We start from the raw sequence: 15692 nt of genomic DNA on the forward strand, positions 1-15692 counted from the left end.
GCGGGGCGCGGCCACCGCCCGGCGCCAGCTCCGAGCTCCGCGCCGCCTTCGGGCCCTGCAAGGGAAGAGGAGAGAGCGGTGAGACAGCCCGAGTCCGGGACCAGTGCCTAGCGGTGCCGCCACCGGCTGCCGTCACCATGCGTGAAACGACTGTCATGCCCGCGGCGGCCCCGGGCCCGCTCCTGCCGGCCAGCAAACCCGGCAGTGCCCAAACAATCCCCCATTTGAGGCAGGAGCAAAGTTAAGCGTGGGGAGCTGCCGCCAAGCCCCCTAACAGGAAAAGATCAAAGGAAAAAAAAGTTGTTTTTTTTTTTTTTTTGTTCCCCCCCCATTTCACAGAATCGCAGAACGGGTCAGGTTGGAAGGACCATCTTGTCCAGCCTCCCTCCTCTAGCAGGGTCATGCCAGCGCACATTACACAGAATCCTGCCCAGACGGTTCTTGAGAATCTCCAGTGAGGAAGACTCCACACCCTCTCGGGGCAACCTGTTCCAGTGCATGGCCGCTCGCACAATGATGAGTTCTTCCTTGTAGTCTGGTGGAACTTCCTGTGCATTAGTTTCTGCCCCTCGTCTTGTATTTGTTATAAAGATACACTTTCTATTTTAATAGAGTCATTATAACACAGGTGTGTAGGAAGTGAAAAGCTACAGCTGGGGGACTCTGAAGACCATCATGTAAATATGCTTGCCACACAATCAAGAAGCAGAAACAGGAGCTCAGTTTTCTGTGAAGGGAGGTACAACAGGTGGGTAGAAGAGCAAACACTGGAAATGCTCAGAAACCAGCACTATGAACAAAAAACACAGTGCCAAACCTAATAGCTTTCACAGATCTCAGCTACTGCTCAGGCTGAACTTTATTTTGCTGTGCAGGAACCTGTTAATGCTCACAGCCTGAGGGTCTCAAATGAATCTCAATGTATTCTGTGTGCCACCACAGCAGACAGGCTTTGTTTCATTGGTGGTGTCCGACTGGGCTCAGGGAGCATTCTGAGAGGTGTCACTATTTCAGGTTTCCAGTGTGATCAGTCAGGTTTCTTTCAAGACCACCTGAAGAACAGTAAGTCACCAACACACTTTGCATGCCCCCCCGCTCCATTTTCAAGATTAAACAGCTGCTCAAATAACCCTCCTGGCTGAGGTCTTAAAGAAAAGCTTTAAGGTAAGGTAAATGCAGTAGGGAAACACTTTTTATAGGCTGCCCTTATACGGAAAAATAAGAAACAGAAGGCAAAGGCACAGTTACAGGACTGACATGCTTGCTTAATAACAGCTCAGTGTTTCCTTTCCATCCAAATGCTTCTCTATTCAAAGAAATAATTACCTGGCTCGATATCACGCTTGCTTCTCTCAGCGACTGCTGGTTTGTTGTTTGTGAAGATGAGATTTGCCCTTGAAGTTGAGGACTGGGGACAAGCTGCTGCTGAGAAATGGCCCCTGACCTCTGCTGTAGCTGTTGTGGATCCAGCTGCTGAGTATTGCTGAAGCTCAGGGACACTGTTGGCTGCTGTAAGATCATCTGGAAAAGAAGAGGGGAGGATTTATTTACATAGCCCAGATGTCCTGAATAATGAATGTGACAGAAGTAAATCCAAGGATATATTCTAAAATACAGTTAACACATTTTGACTAATAACAAATTTACTGTTAGCTGGAAATCACCTGTCATTCCTACATTAACAGCTCTACTGTTTCTTGGTTTCTTGTTCTGCAAGTGCACCCATTTCTTGTGAAATGTGTCTTGAAGGTGCAAGTCCTCTCTCTATGGGGCAGGCACAGCCCTCTTAAGAGCAGTTCCCAGTACATTTACTGTGTTCTGGGGCATCCTGACCAAAGAGAAGAGAGTAACTCCATGTCTTTTTAGTCCTTTGTTTCTCCTTTTAACAAAATCCACCTGCCTTTCAGACAGAGCTGTCTTTGAATTTGTCTCTGGAAATTCAACACTTTACACCCAGCTGAGTTGTCGAATGTTTTTAATGAGGTCACAGTCAGGCCAGAGCTCTCCAAGCTGAATGGCCGTGTCCTTATCATTGACAGGATGTGTAAACAGACAGTCGCTGTCATTTATCTGATTTCCCATCAGGTAACTGTCACCTGGTGTTCTTCCTAACTGTGCCATGCATTTGACTTGTGCAAAAGAGCTAGCAGCTCCTCTCTTAGTGTTTCTGTAAACGATGTCCTCTCTAAGTCTGCCTTTAAAGATGAAGCTTTCTTCTTTGAAAGTTATAGGACTTGGGAATTTTTGCTTTTCTCGGGGCTATTTCTTTTATTACAGCTGTAAAGAGGGAAAAGTAATCTTTTAAAACCATGCATTATTAATGCTACAAGCTCTCTTTGCAGTATTTCAGACCTAGCCTTTCTGCCACCAAGGACTGTATGGAGATACACATCCCACACAGTTGACGTAATTTTTGGATCCAATTCTGATTCCACACCACTGCTACATGTGTGGAACTCTATTAATTTAACTGAAGCTACTTAAGTTTTAAATGAAATCAAAATCACAATTATTCTCTTCATTATTCATCCATCAGTCTCATGCCTAGCAGTACATCTGAGGTATGCCCAGTAATTAGTACACCTTTGTGCAGCTTATTGCTATATTAACAATTCCCTAAACTATCATGTCCCCTCTAATTTTTCCTGGAAAAAGCCCATACCTTTCTCCAAAGGCACAGCATAATGTATTGCTTTTCTTTGCAGAAGTATGGCTTGATCCATCATGTTTGTACTTACTTATCTAGCTTTAAAAACACAGCTTATTTAAATATGATAAATTTTTAATTAATTTCTGTGTGCCAAGATTTTACCCAGGAAAAAAGGTACTGACAAAGCTTACATTAATCAGCTGGGACAGGGGGGCAATTAAGGAAAAGCAACAGCTTGTTTCAGGTGCTGTAGGCTAACCACATCTCAGAGATGTCTGATAGGAATAAATGGGTCAAGTGACAGGGTTGGGGCTGCACTAGCTCCGAGTGTTTTCTTTTAAAAACACTACTCACTGAGTTTGGAGCCATTACATATCAGAAAGACAGATGGTCTCGCAACTTCTGCCAAGTAAATAGGTCTTATTATGAATAAATCACAGACAAATATAATGAAAATTCATTTTCTTGTTTATTTTTTGTACATAGAAGCTAAGATTTGGACATGTTTAGTACATTAAGTCACTTGATTAGCCCCAGCAGTGAAACAGGTTGCCACTGATACAAAATTTAATACAGAATTCAGAACAGGCAAAGCAAGTGGTGCATGTCAAGAAAGCGATGAGGAGGGAGTGTGAGCCCACTGGCACTGGAAAGATCACTGCAAATGAAGACCTTTAGGAGGATTAGCTTAGTGTCCTCCTTGTACATGGCGCACGACACTGGAGAAACACTCAGTTCACCCAATGCAAATTCAACATCAAGGCAAATGTCAGGCAGGCTGTGAACTTGCAGCAGACTACTTGCTTAGCAGGGACCTCCCTGTGTGCTTACCTCACTTCCAGATAAAGGCCAAGGAGTTTATCCTCCAAAGAAAGCAGAGTAAACTACTTTGCAATTACCAGAGTGTGCCACTGGGTAGGAATGTGCACAGTTAATGGTTAGCAGCTAACACACCATAAATTTAAAACCAAGCTTGTCCCAGTAGGCCAATTTCATTTGTTCATGTGTTTGTACCCTGAGAGGGCTCTAAGTGTTTCATACCTGGGGACTCTGTGTTGCCATTACAATGGCCAAAGCAGCATTGTTACCCTCTGGACATGAATGACCTGGAAAAAACAAGCTCAGAGCGAGAAGCAATGGTGACCATGTCCCTGCAGAGCTGAAGACTCAACTTGACTTATCGAAACAAGAGTTAAAGTGACAGAGGATTGAAGAGTGGAAATTTCCACCTGCTACTGAAACCTAAAAGCTTAATTTGTACCTAATGGTGTTTTTTTATAATGGACCTCTTTTGTGATAGTCCTGTCTGAATTCCCTCAAAACACTGAAATACAGCAGCTTTAAATAACAAGACAAACCTTTTCATAAAAAATAAAATCTTTCCCTGTCTAAGTAGATAAATTAGCAGCCTTCTAACTGTATTGCTGCTAATGATGTCTCGTTGGTGATTTTGTGGACTGCAAGGTCAGTGAAGCATCTTACAAACATTTTTTAATTGGCCAGATTGTTAACATACACAGCAAAGCAGTGAGGAAGAGGAGGGACCCTCTGACACTGCTGCCCCCTTATTCCAAGTTAGATGGGCCCTACAGCTAATGACTGCATCACACTGACAAGGCATCCTGAGCAAAACATCTCTTTGACTCTACCCGTTCTTTGGATAATCAGGGGATTATAGCTTTTGGGTTCATCATTACTGGCATCAAGGCTCTTTCTTTATGTAAAATATAAGAAGATGAGAAGCACAGCATTGGGAAGCTGAGATGCATGGACTTAGAAGAGAGCCTGCTTTGCACATGATGGGTGGCTGTGGATGGTCTTGATTGTAGTTCTTGCAAGCTGGTCAGGCTCAGCCTTTCTGCCTTCCTCTGCATCTGCGAATCATTAGCTAGACTGTTCAAACTGGAGCAGACACAGCATCCTTCAGACTTCTGAGGTTACTCTTTCTGCTCTTGTCCTTCATTGTCAGGAAAAGCAGTAACAGAGATTTAATGGAGTTTTGAACACTTTTATTCAGGGCCTGCAATCCTCCCGATAGTTTCATCTTTCTCTGCACAAGGCTTCCGCAAACAGTTTCTAATGCAGACTACTGTGCTCAGCATCTGTCTGGCTGTGAAAGCATTTCTTCGTGGACTGCTGTATTCAGTTTTGAAGATCTCTGAAGGAAATGGAAATCGAGCTTAATTCTCCATGGAGCTACCTGTACACTTCTGTGCAGAAAGGAGTGAACCAGTGGGGATGATATGCTAATAAATCAGCTAATAAGGGAAAAGCAGCGAACACTTCCCCCTGTTCAGACAGCCTACATCACTCCCCCACGCTTACAGCTCTATTACGCAGTGTATTAAAGACACCACAAATGTGCCTGATAGTAGCCTGTTTGTTACTGTGCATTTTAGCTTTGATAGTAGACACAGTGTGATCAATGTCTGCAGACATCCAGCTCCCTGAATGATGAAATCTGTGCGGCAAAGCACGTGGTTAGATTTCTGATTTAACAGTTTACTCCTCGCTGCTTGTGAGTCACGAAAGAGCTGCATGCAAAAGTGTGAGGCTTTCTTTCAAATTGCCCCTAGCCAAGTAAGACAAAATTAATTCCTTGCCTTAATCTATCCCTGCAACAGCACAGTCATTTATTTCTGTGTTTTTTTGTTTTTTACCTAGAGAAAGTGGGAGAAGAAAAAGGCCCTGGCCAGGAGTGAGTGTGATCACTCGCATCTCATCACCTTGTTTGACTGCTCTGATACCAAAAAGCACACAAAATACAGAGACTGTATTCTCTGTCCAGCATTGCTGGATTATCCCCATGCAGCATTGCCATTTCAGGCATATATGCAGCCCTCTGCATTTCCAAGCTTTTTCCATTCTCCCTGCCTCTCAGTTCTGCATCTACAGTAAGCTGGTAAATGGTAAGTACTGATACCAGAGAACTTGTAATGGTCTGAAAATACTTACTCCAACCTGGTGCAGTCTTCATGGGAGAGGGCATCACCCAAATGTTGTAACTCAGAGCTAAAAACTGGTAAGGGGTGGGAAGTACAGAACAACCCACCATTTACCCTCTGGGCCTCTGCCTGAGCTCCCTTTGAGTGTATCTGAGAATCTCTCCCATGAAATGCACCTTAATGCATATAGGAGACAGTTTTCTAAAAATAAAATCTGTTTCCTGCATATAAGAATGTGCTTTGAAATTCTATTTTTGCCTGAATAATGAAATAAAGAAGAGCGTGTATGATTATTGAAGATGTCACCAGGAGAGAGTAATGGTTGTCACCCAGCTAAAAAGAGAGGAAGTGAGAATATAATGTCTCTCGATATTCATAATAACAATAATAGCTTTCAGACATATGACATGATTCTGAACTGAATACCTGTTAATTGCAGAGAGACCTTCTCTTCCCATTAATCAAAGTCAGTGGAGAACCAATAGAAGAAACACACTGAAGCTAAACCTGGTCTCCCTATGTGATTGTATGGCACCAGGAACAGGGCGTCCCAGGTTTGGAACCCAGAGTTGCTGAGTTGTCTTACAACACTGCACATGCAGCAACTTAGGTGACAAAGTTTATAATTTAAGTTTGCTGATCCCTTAATTACCTAAACATACAATCCCAATTTGTTAATGTGTGAAACTGCATTTCCCAGATGCTGATGATGGGTGAGAGTCTGTTTCTGTGTGTAAGTTGCAAACAAAATTGCTACTGACTTCAGTAGGTCCCATCTTTGCATCCTGCTCGTAAAATACTCTTTGAGATGTTTGTTTCCTTGACAAAATCATCTTGTTAGTAAAATACTCAGAGTCCCCAGTGCCACATTACTCACAAGGATCATTTAACCAGGTATTTATAGTTAAGTTATGAGGAACATAACAGTAATCACCCCACATTCAGAAAACTTCCATAGAACTGGATGATTTGTCCATTTGTTGTTAAAGGAAACCTGTGATCTACTAATTAAATAATGCACTTGCCATTATTTCTGAGGTTTGCTAGACGTAAGGGGTACAAAGCACATACTGTACTAGAGAACACTACCTCCATGTAGGAGGTATCAAAGGGAGAAGCAGAGCAGGCTCAGTCAGCTTCACCCTAAAGGCATAAGCCTGTCCGGTGAAGAACAAATTCAGATACTTCCCAGGTGTGAACAAATGAACATCAACAGAATTTCAGGGGTTTTAATGTGCCAAGGCAGTCTGGACTTCAACATTCTTTCTACTACAGACTATAGCTATAGCTGGTCAGTCTGAAGATTTGGTAGATAAAATAATAAAATGCTATTATAAATGACCCAAATTATTCTCCTCCTCCTGATGCTGAGGTATTCCTTCTCTTCTACCAGAGAGCTCTTAGATCTTTCTTGACATAAGTTACTCAAGAGGGTTTTAGGGGGCAACATCCTCCTTCAGAGGAGCTAGTTTCCACTCGTCCAGATATCCTGTACTCTGGAGCAAGTTTCCAAGTCATGTGAGAGAGGATGCTTGACTCTGCCCCTTCCAATAGTAACACACCTGTACACTGGAGTCTTGGACCAGGCAGAGCTGCTCCTGTATCTTCTGGAGCTCCTCTTGCTGCCACCGGATATTAGCCTGCAGGATCCGTGTCCGCTGCTCTAGCTGGTCCTTGATGGTCTGGAACATGCTGAATTGTGCCGAGAACTGGGGGGAAAAATAAAAAAAGAGGGTGGGGGGCAGTCAGTCATTATAATACAAACAAGACTCAGAGAACATTTTTCAGCAAGGAGTTACTGGTTTCTTGATTGTAAAGCACAGCTGAAAAAGGAAAATGTATTTGTGATATTCTAACATGTAGGCAGAGACAGATCTTGACTATTTTGAGGGTTATGCACATATATTAAATTGCCTCAGCTAGAATGATCTGCATACAGTTGACCATGTTCTGTTTTTCTGTCAGTAAGGACTGTTTTTGAGAGCATGCTACTTTAAAATATCAATAGCATCTTAATTGGATGGCAAATGAATGCATTATTTTCATTAGCTTGTAGTTTGGAGCCCTTACTGTGGTGTAACAGTATAATCCAGATGTGTTTCACTAATGCTTTCCTTCTGCACAGAAATAGCAGTTCTGCAATGCTTCGTTCTGCCGATGACTTACTAAGGCATCACACAACAGACCACAATAAACATTTTCTGGATTTGTTCAGCTGAGTAGTACTTAAGAGACAAGAAATACTCATTAAGTTATTTTTATATGTGATGTAAAATGAATAGCTCAATTCAATGGAAGAAAGGCTGTTCTAAATAACAGTAAAAAATGGAGATCATTAATCAAGGTCAAGAAGCAGGTGCAACCTCCAATAGCAGCACACTGGCACAAACTGAAATCATTCAAGAATTGAGGAGAGGACTAACAGCAATAAATCCCTAGTATATGGTGCTTTCAGGTATGATTCAAAGTTCACCAAAGTTAATAATTACTTTAATAGGTTTTGGAATAATTGCTTTTCATAAGCTCATATTCCAAAGGTTAAAAAAAAAGTCTTTGAAGAGAAGAAAAAAATCCTTTAAATAATCTTTTTAGGTTTTTATGTAATCAAGGCATCCAAGATCTTTTTGAAAACATGCAGGGCTATGAGTGTACAGGCAAAAAAAGAAAAAAAAATAAATTGCTGTAACTTGAAAATGCTGCCCTGTCCCTATAGTTGTTCCAGGGGTTCTGTGGTAGTGGGTGAGCTGATGCTTGCTGCTGGAACCTTCCTGTTCCATTGGTGAACTGGCTTACATTGTTTCTGGCTTTTTACTAGGAAAGAAGAAGAAAACAAGACCGGAATTAAGGAGTGCTCTGGTGTTAGCAGTAATGTACACTTCCTTAGATGAAATTTCTGGCTACTTAGAGAAAGCTAAATGTGACAGAAAAGATTTATATAAGCTAACTAGTTCACCTTAAACCAGTTAAGCATATGAAAGTACCTTGAAAGTACCCTGTAGCAAAGCTGACATCTCCAAGTAAATGGCCTTTGGCAGAGACAGAGCAAGAACTTCAGAAGGTTTATTCCATTTATCAGGTGGAGGGTGGCTTTCCCAACAGCCTGGGAGGTCACTGCACAGCATAGTGGCCAGGTGGAGGTCAGTCTCACAGCCAACCCTGCTTAGGGGCAAGGAGGGCTGCTAAGGTGGCACCTGCAGTTGCTGGTGACAGAAGCCCTCAGAGCCCATTTTGCTGCCAGAGGCATCTGTGAGCACTCACAGCTTGTGCTGTCTGCCCAAGGAGGTGACATGAGCCCTGTGACTCATGGTGCTTGTGCCTGCGAACAGCAGTGCCATCATCTGCAACCTGCTCCTCTCCCAGAGAAGGAAGATGGTGTCAAACCTCCCAAAGGGAAGTTTGTGTTACTTTGAATTGGTGTCACAGAGGAGAAGACAGAGCAGGGTCTCCTTCTTTCTTTCTTTCTCATCCATGTATAAAGAATTAACCTGAGGAATGGTTGAGCAGGGACCTCAGATGTTCAGGAATAAGAGCAAGTGACTCAAAGGAGAATCCAGTGCTGCTTGTTGTCCCCAGCCATATGGTTCTGAAGAGTCACAGGTATCCTGATTTTAGGAGTGGAATGATGCTATGAGCAACAGATCATAAACAAGATGCAGCTAATTCCTGCTTTAACCTGGGTCTGTACAGAAGGATCTTTTTAAAAGACAAGTCTCATAATCTAATTATCTCAATATGAACTCTTTTAGTGAGGACTGCTTTTAAGTTTTTAAAAGGATCCGTATTAGAAAAGGAATTAAAAACAGTTTTAGCTGTTTTTAGAGCTTCATTTTAACCACCCAGCTTGGTGATGGCAGACTTTTGATTAACATGCAAATTCCTTGAAGATCCTTTGAGAAAGGAACCAGATTTTCTTCAATGGATCAATGTAAGGAACTTTAAACCAGGTAATTTCACAATCACTTAATACTTCAAAAAGAAACAAAATTCATTTCTAGGTATTACTTTTAAATTTGAATTTGCTTTGTAAAGTTGCACACAAGAATATACTGCTGTTGATTTTAAAATATTATTCCTTAATTTTTTTGTGCAGGTTCTTATATTTAGCATATTCATCTTATGTTGTCTTTTTGTTCTCTTTTTTACATGCTTTTTGTATTAATATACTTAACACCAACAATTAGCTGGTATACTGGAGTGAAAGCTGTTATGGATGAAGACAAGGAACTTTCTCTTTTGCTTTTCTCCTTTTCCCACTCTAACCCCCAAATAGTTGATAACTCTAACCATGACCCCTGTGCTTACAGAGCTTCTATTGTTTTTGTACAATGAGACACTATCAGCAATTGACTTGCACCAGAGAGTATTTATCTCAAGATCATTAACTGCTCTGCTAATTAAGGGAGAAATCTCTAATTGTATAATAAATTTAAAGAACTTAAAACATTTCACAGAAAACACTGCCCACAACTTTAACTCTGCCATTACCATCAGATGAAGTTGCTCTTCATCTCACTTAGGTATTTTCAAATACAGAAAATCCTTAGGAAAGTGCATGTAATACACAGAAAAGTGTCATCTTCCTAGATACAGTCAAGCATGGGAAACTAAACCTGTGAGCTCTCTATAGCTGCATTAGTTTAATCAAGGTTTGTTAATGCAGGCAAAAAAAGAAACAAACCCGAAACAAGCAAAACCCACAGCAGTAACTTTATCTGGTTTCTTAAAAAATAAAGTAAAATAAAGTGATGCATTTGGGATCATGTCAGCAGATGTTCTGGTAGGGATGGGCTCAATGCACTACTGCTGGTGACGGTCCAGGGAGGCTCTACAGTCCAGGAAGAGGGACGGGCACTTCCATGCTGTGGTTCCTCTCTTCCACCATGGGCATCTGAAGGACACTAGCTGGACCATGCCCAAGGAGAAGTGTTTTTCTGCACTGAGTGCTACCCCAGTGTCCCAGGGTGTCTCCTTCTCTCTAGGAATTGGGTGGCTGCAGCCAGGGGAGGTGCCCTGCAACTTCTGTGTCTGTCAGGATGGTTCCTCATCTCAAATGTGATGAACAAAAAGATGGATGTCTCAAGACATTGTGTTCCTATAAGTGTCATGACAACAGGCAGCCGGGTAAAGAAAATAGAACTTATTGTTTTTTTAGCTCAGTTTCCTTTAAAACTTTCTTTTCTGCCTACCTTTCAACTTTCTTTCAATCCTTCTGGCCCAAGAGATGAGCCATGTTTCTTGCTGGAGACATTCAACAGAGTTGTGAGAGTGTCAAAAATACCAGATTGCTGTAACTTCATGAAAGCTTTAGCTGAGCAAAGGAGAGAAGGATCCACTCAACCCTTCCTCCTGTGGGAAAGGCTGGCTCCATGCACCAGCCCTGCAAGAACAGGCCCTGGGAAACTGGATTTCATTAGTTTTGCAGCTCACCGAACAACTTGTTCTTCTGTCATCTGAATAACACCTGCTCAATCCCAAACAGATTATTAGTGTTAATTATTATTCAGTCATTAACATCCACTGTGTTGTAGGGGATGTTAATTTATGACAATGAGGAAGGCAAACAAACAAATATTCTTATTGGGAGCACTTGATTTAAAGTAAACAATTTACATTCAGGTGACATCTAGGGTGACACTGTGCTGTCTGTTCCTTCACACAAGCAAGACAGAAACTAAAATCCCATTTCAGTGGAGACAAAACCATCACAGCCTTTCCTGGAAATAAAACTACTCAAAGTTCAAGCAGATGGTGCCCGAGGCAGCAGCTCGCTGCTCGCTGCAAACACAGTTGTGGCCACTTATAATGTTTTCCCTGCAGCTGCCACCCTGTAGCCAAATGTTAGCCACAAGGACACCCAGGCCCTTCCAGCTCGTACCATCAGTCACCTTCAGCTAAGGACAAGTGGCAGAAAGGCAGCAGGGAGAAACCTGTGCAGCTCCTCCTTGTGAGCTGGCAGCAGAGCACCTGCCACACTATTTTTAAAAGCAATAAGCTTGTGTTCTGCCACTAAACTGCTGGAAAATGGTCAGCTAGGAAGCCAAGGAAGTGTTCCCGGTGGGATGCACATGTACCTGGTTTTGTCCCTCACTCACCTAGTGCTGCAGACATCTTTGTCTTTTAAATAATTAATTATGTTGCTGTAGGCTGACATGTTAATTATTTTAAAGTGTGATTTTAAAGTGTGATACAGCATAGTATCATAATATTCATAATAGTTTATGAAAATCATTCAAGTGTGTGAAGATTTGGCACTCTCTGCAGGAGTTTTCCTGTGGAGTGTGGACATCAGCAGCCTGAACTGCAATGTCCTGGTGTTATTTCCCTGCTCCACATTGAGCTTCATCTTGAGTTTCGCCAGGAGCACTGCTGTGACTGCTACCAGAGGGCTGCCTCTGCAGACAGACTCAAGTCAGCCATCTTCCTTTCACCAAGATTTAGGTGGCCCAAAGAGGCTCAACCATTCACTGGACAGCAATCAAATTTGTCAGAAAAAAACTGGAGCTGGTGTGCCAGTAAGAGCCTTTTACTGGGAAGGGAGAAGGCAGCAGGGCTCTTGGTAAACAACTGGAAAGCCTCTCTTCACAAAGAGCTTTGAAGGAGAAGAAAGGGAAGTAGAAAAAAGTCAAACGAAACACATGGAGACTTATCATTCATAAACTAATTGATGTTTGAAAATGCATTAATGAATAACAGAGAGAAGTATCTGTAAAAGAAAATGAATGCTCAGAGCAGATAATTGATATGCTATTTATTCACTGCATGCTAACATGGAGTCATGAAAAGAATATTAAACATGGAAGATAAATGAGAATTTGTTATTTTAAAGCCAGGATCCTCAGGACTCTATATGTTTTATGTACTACAGAAATAAACTCTGGGATCTTGTGAGTGAGTATACAGTATCAATGGTAGAAGCAGCTTAGGTCCAGCAATACTCAGTCATTCCTAAAATCAGAGGATGATGGGGTGTATCATCACAGCAGGACCACAGGAGAAAAACAATGTGCTGGGAACATGGTACTCAAATCTGCTTCTTCAAAATCCACTGCAAATGTAACCCTGAGATGACTTTTTGGGCCATCACCCACTCTTGAGATATGGGTTAATAGACTGGAAGAATTTGAAATTTGTCTTCAGTGGCATCCTCACCATTACTGGCACACTCACAAAATGGGTGTTGTAGAATTTGCATGTCCTTTACTGCTAGTTAGCTCTGCATCAGCACAGCCAAACAGGTGTTTTTAGAAGGACTAGGTGTCTCTGTTTGTTTTTGGTTTTAATTCTCATTGTCAATTTGATCTTCATGGGACCTGGTTCTGTAAAAACAAAATTGTAAAGTCTTTTTCCATCTGTTTTTTGTCCTCCCATGAAATAGATGTGTGCACATCTGAACCTACATCCACCTGGGCTTCTGAACACCTGCATGCAGTGACATGTTTAAACATACAAGTGTACAATTCAGATTACTTTCCCACAATATTTTAAATGTTTGAGAGTTTGGATTTGGGGATTTTAGTTACTGGAGAGGTAACCTAAAAGCCCCAAAATGAGAAAATATCAGGAGATAAGCAAGTGACCTATTCCACTTCCAAATCCCCAACTAACCTGTGCCAGAGGTGCAGGCTGATTTTGCAGAGTTGCTTGAGGCAGCAACTGCTGTGGGAGAAGCTCACATGGAAGCTGAGAAGGCAAAGAAACCTAGGTTAAAAACAAAACAACCCAAAACTTTATTGATAAGTTTGGCTCCTTTATATTTTAGGTTTCTTCTACTGCCATGGCTTCTGTGTAAGTTGTTTTTAATTGCTAAGGTGCGTACGTGGCACATGCTGTTACACCCTCTGCCTATTTCCACGATTCCTTTGTGAAGTTACCTGAAGAGCAGTAGGTTGGCTGAGTCTATGCACGGATAAATCCTGCTGTGTGCTCGGCGTTCTTGGCAAGGGAGTGTTAGACTCCGTAATCAGCTTTGTTGGTGTAGCTGCAAGAAAAGAACCAGTGAGATCTTACATGCTGGAAATCAACCCTGTTTGAAGTGGGTAATACAAGACCTGGGTAGAAATTGTAATGGCCTGGCTAAATTCTGGTGGGAGTCAGGGATGTTCTTGTTGACTTCAATGGCAGTAAAATTAAACTGATAAGGAGGGTCTGGGCAGATATAAAAGTAAATGAGACAGATTATGTTTCTATGCTCCAATGAGCAGTACAAAAGGGCCCACAAACTGTTCTAAACCAGCTGGAATTCCCTTTATATGGGCTGAATAACTGTAAATTTAGGTTAGCTTATTGGCTTTTCTTCCAGACCGGGAAGCAGAAACAGTATACCCAAGTCAACATTGGAGCATCCTAAATCTTGGCCAAAGGAGAGTCACCCATAGGCTGTTAACTACTCATGTAAGTCTTGAGAAGTCTCATATTGCTCACACTGATGCCCTAAAAGCTAAAGACGAAATACTCATTTTTGCAACAGATTGAAACAGCACATTTCACATCTAATCCCACTGCTCATCTTCCAGTATTTAGGTGGTTGTGCTAGAACCTTCCCTCCTGTACATTACCGTTTCAGTTTTTGCACTTCTTTGTCAGTGCATATCATCAATACCTCATAATTTACTGTTAATTAGCAGCTGTGGTATGTAAGTACACATTCTTTAACTTAACTAAATTAAAAATAGTTCTATAACTCAGGAATGCCACTCACATGCTGGGTCTGACTTGGGTGTGTGGGAAGATTTTGGCGAGCTCCTGGATGATACTGAGGGTGTCCGACTAGCGCTGAGGATTGAGGCACCAATATCAAGTGCATTAAAGTGCTGTTCAGGATCCAAGCTGGTGCCACTGTCCTAAAACAAAACAGAAAAGGAGAACAGCTATTGCACCTGTCAGAGGTAAAGCATTTTTAAATTTAGTATTGGTTGCACACCAGTTCTTTGGCAGACCTAAAATGACTTGAGCAGAACTAATCTCAGGTAGGCCACCAGAAGGCCTGGACAAAGGCATCAGTTCCCCTTCCAAACAGCATGAAACTAATTCATTTTACAAACAACTATCACCAAGTTAGAAATAAATAGCAAGCTACTGCCATAGTCACTTTGTGCCTTCAGATGTTTTTCTGCATCTTTCTTTTGTGGTCAGTTGGATGTGACAGCAACTGCAACCTCTGTGAGACACTAGGCCATGCACTGAAGATGAGCTTTGCTGTCTTTCCTCAAGACGAGGAAATGAGATGTAGCCAAGAGGGCTGATTGCCAGAACTCATCCAGATAAATCTTAAAATGTAGTACCTTTCCAAGGAAAAGTCGAGATATCTCACACTGCCCCTGCCCATGCTCCATTTCATTTGTGGCTGTTACTGATCTCCATGTTTATCCTTTCATAAACTCACCTAATTTAAATTCCTCAAGTGAACAATGAGTTCTGAAGCTGAGAGAATCCACCAGCACTGGAGCAAGACAATGCTGGAGTCTTTGGTGATGTTAATATAGGAACAAGTTGTGATTACTACATAAAGTCATGAAAAAAGATTTTCTCATTATACCTTTAGTGCTGAGGACACAACCTCTGAGGACACTTCTTCCAAGCCCATCTCCTGTCTCCTCTCCACCCGAACATCTGCATAACTGCATGGAAAACATAATTCTACATATCAACATGGAATTGCTGTATTTCTTAAAATGTGCTTTAAGAGAGTGGAGGAACAAATTACTGTACATTTTAGAGGTTAAATTGATGGCTGAAAAGTGACTTAAGTCAAATGCTACTGAATAACATTTGAGAGTCTTAATTTTTAGGTTTTTCTCTGTTCCTATCTTCTTGAAGTGGAGATGCATATTAAATAGCTATATAAAAAGGTCAGGTTCACATCCCACAATCACTTTATGACTTCACTGGAAAGCTTCTACACATCTCTTTAAAAACAATGTAAGGATTAGAGGAAGTGAATATTTAAGGGATCTGTCTATTCTCTATTTTTGCATAAAATGTAAAAGTGCCATAGTTCATCTGCCTCTAAACAAAAAAAAAAAAAAAATTAATCTTAACATAAACTAAGGTCTGGTCTGATAATTTGCTATAATGACCCTATTTTCTTCAGAAAGTTC

General features: G+C 41.6%; 1 protein-coding gene across 3 annotated transcripts in view; it reads right to left on the reverse strand.

The window, feature by feature from the left end:
* Nucleotides 1-15692, reverse strand: part of NPAS2 (neuronal PAS domain protein 2) — a 104041-nt gene that overhangs the window by 5454 nt on the left and 82895 nt on the right. For 2 of the 3 annotated variants that reach the window (XM_033513367.1, XM_033513368.1), the window contains exons 12-18: nucleotides 15131-15212; nucleotides 14294-14435; nucleotides 13467-13573; nucleotides 13201-13293; nucleotides 7158-7304; nucleotides 1327-1521; nucleotides 1-55 (exon numbers count right to left, since the gene is read on the reverse strand). The exon at nucleotides 1-55 is cut by the window's left edge and continues 127 nt beyond it. In XM_033513367.1, the coding sequence (XP_033369258.1) occupies nucleotides 1-55; nucleotides 1327-1521; nucleotides 7158-7304; nucleotides 13201-13293; nucleotides 13467-13573; nucleotides 14294-14435; nucleotides 15131-15212 (821 nt within the window). Of the gene's footprint in view, nucleotides 56-98; nucleotides 1053-1326; nucleotides 1522-7157; nucleotides 7305-13200; nucleotides 13294-13466; nucleotides 13574-14293; nucleotides 14436-15130; nucleotides 15213-15692 lie in introns of those variants that run through there. The other variant, XM_033513369.1, reaches the window with a different exon arrangement.

The sequence above is a fragment of the Parus major genome, chromosome 1 (genome assembly GCF_001522545.3).
Source record: "Parus major isolate Abel chromosome 1, Parus_major1.1, whole genome shotgun sequence".
Lineage (NCBI taxonomy): Eukaryota > Metazoa > Chordata > Aves > Passeriformes > Paridae > Parus > Parus major.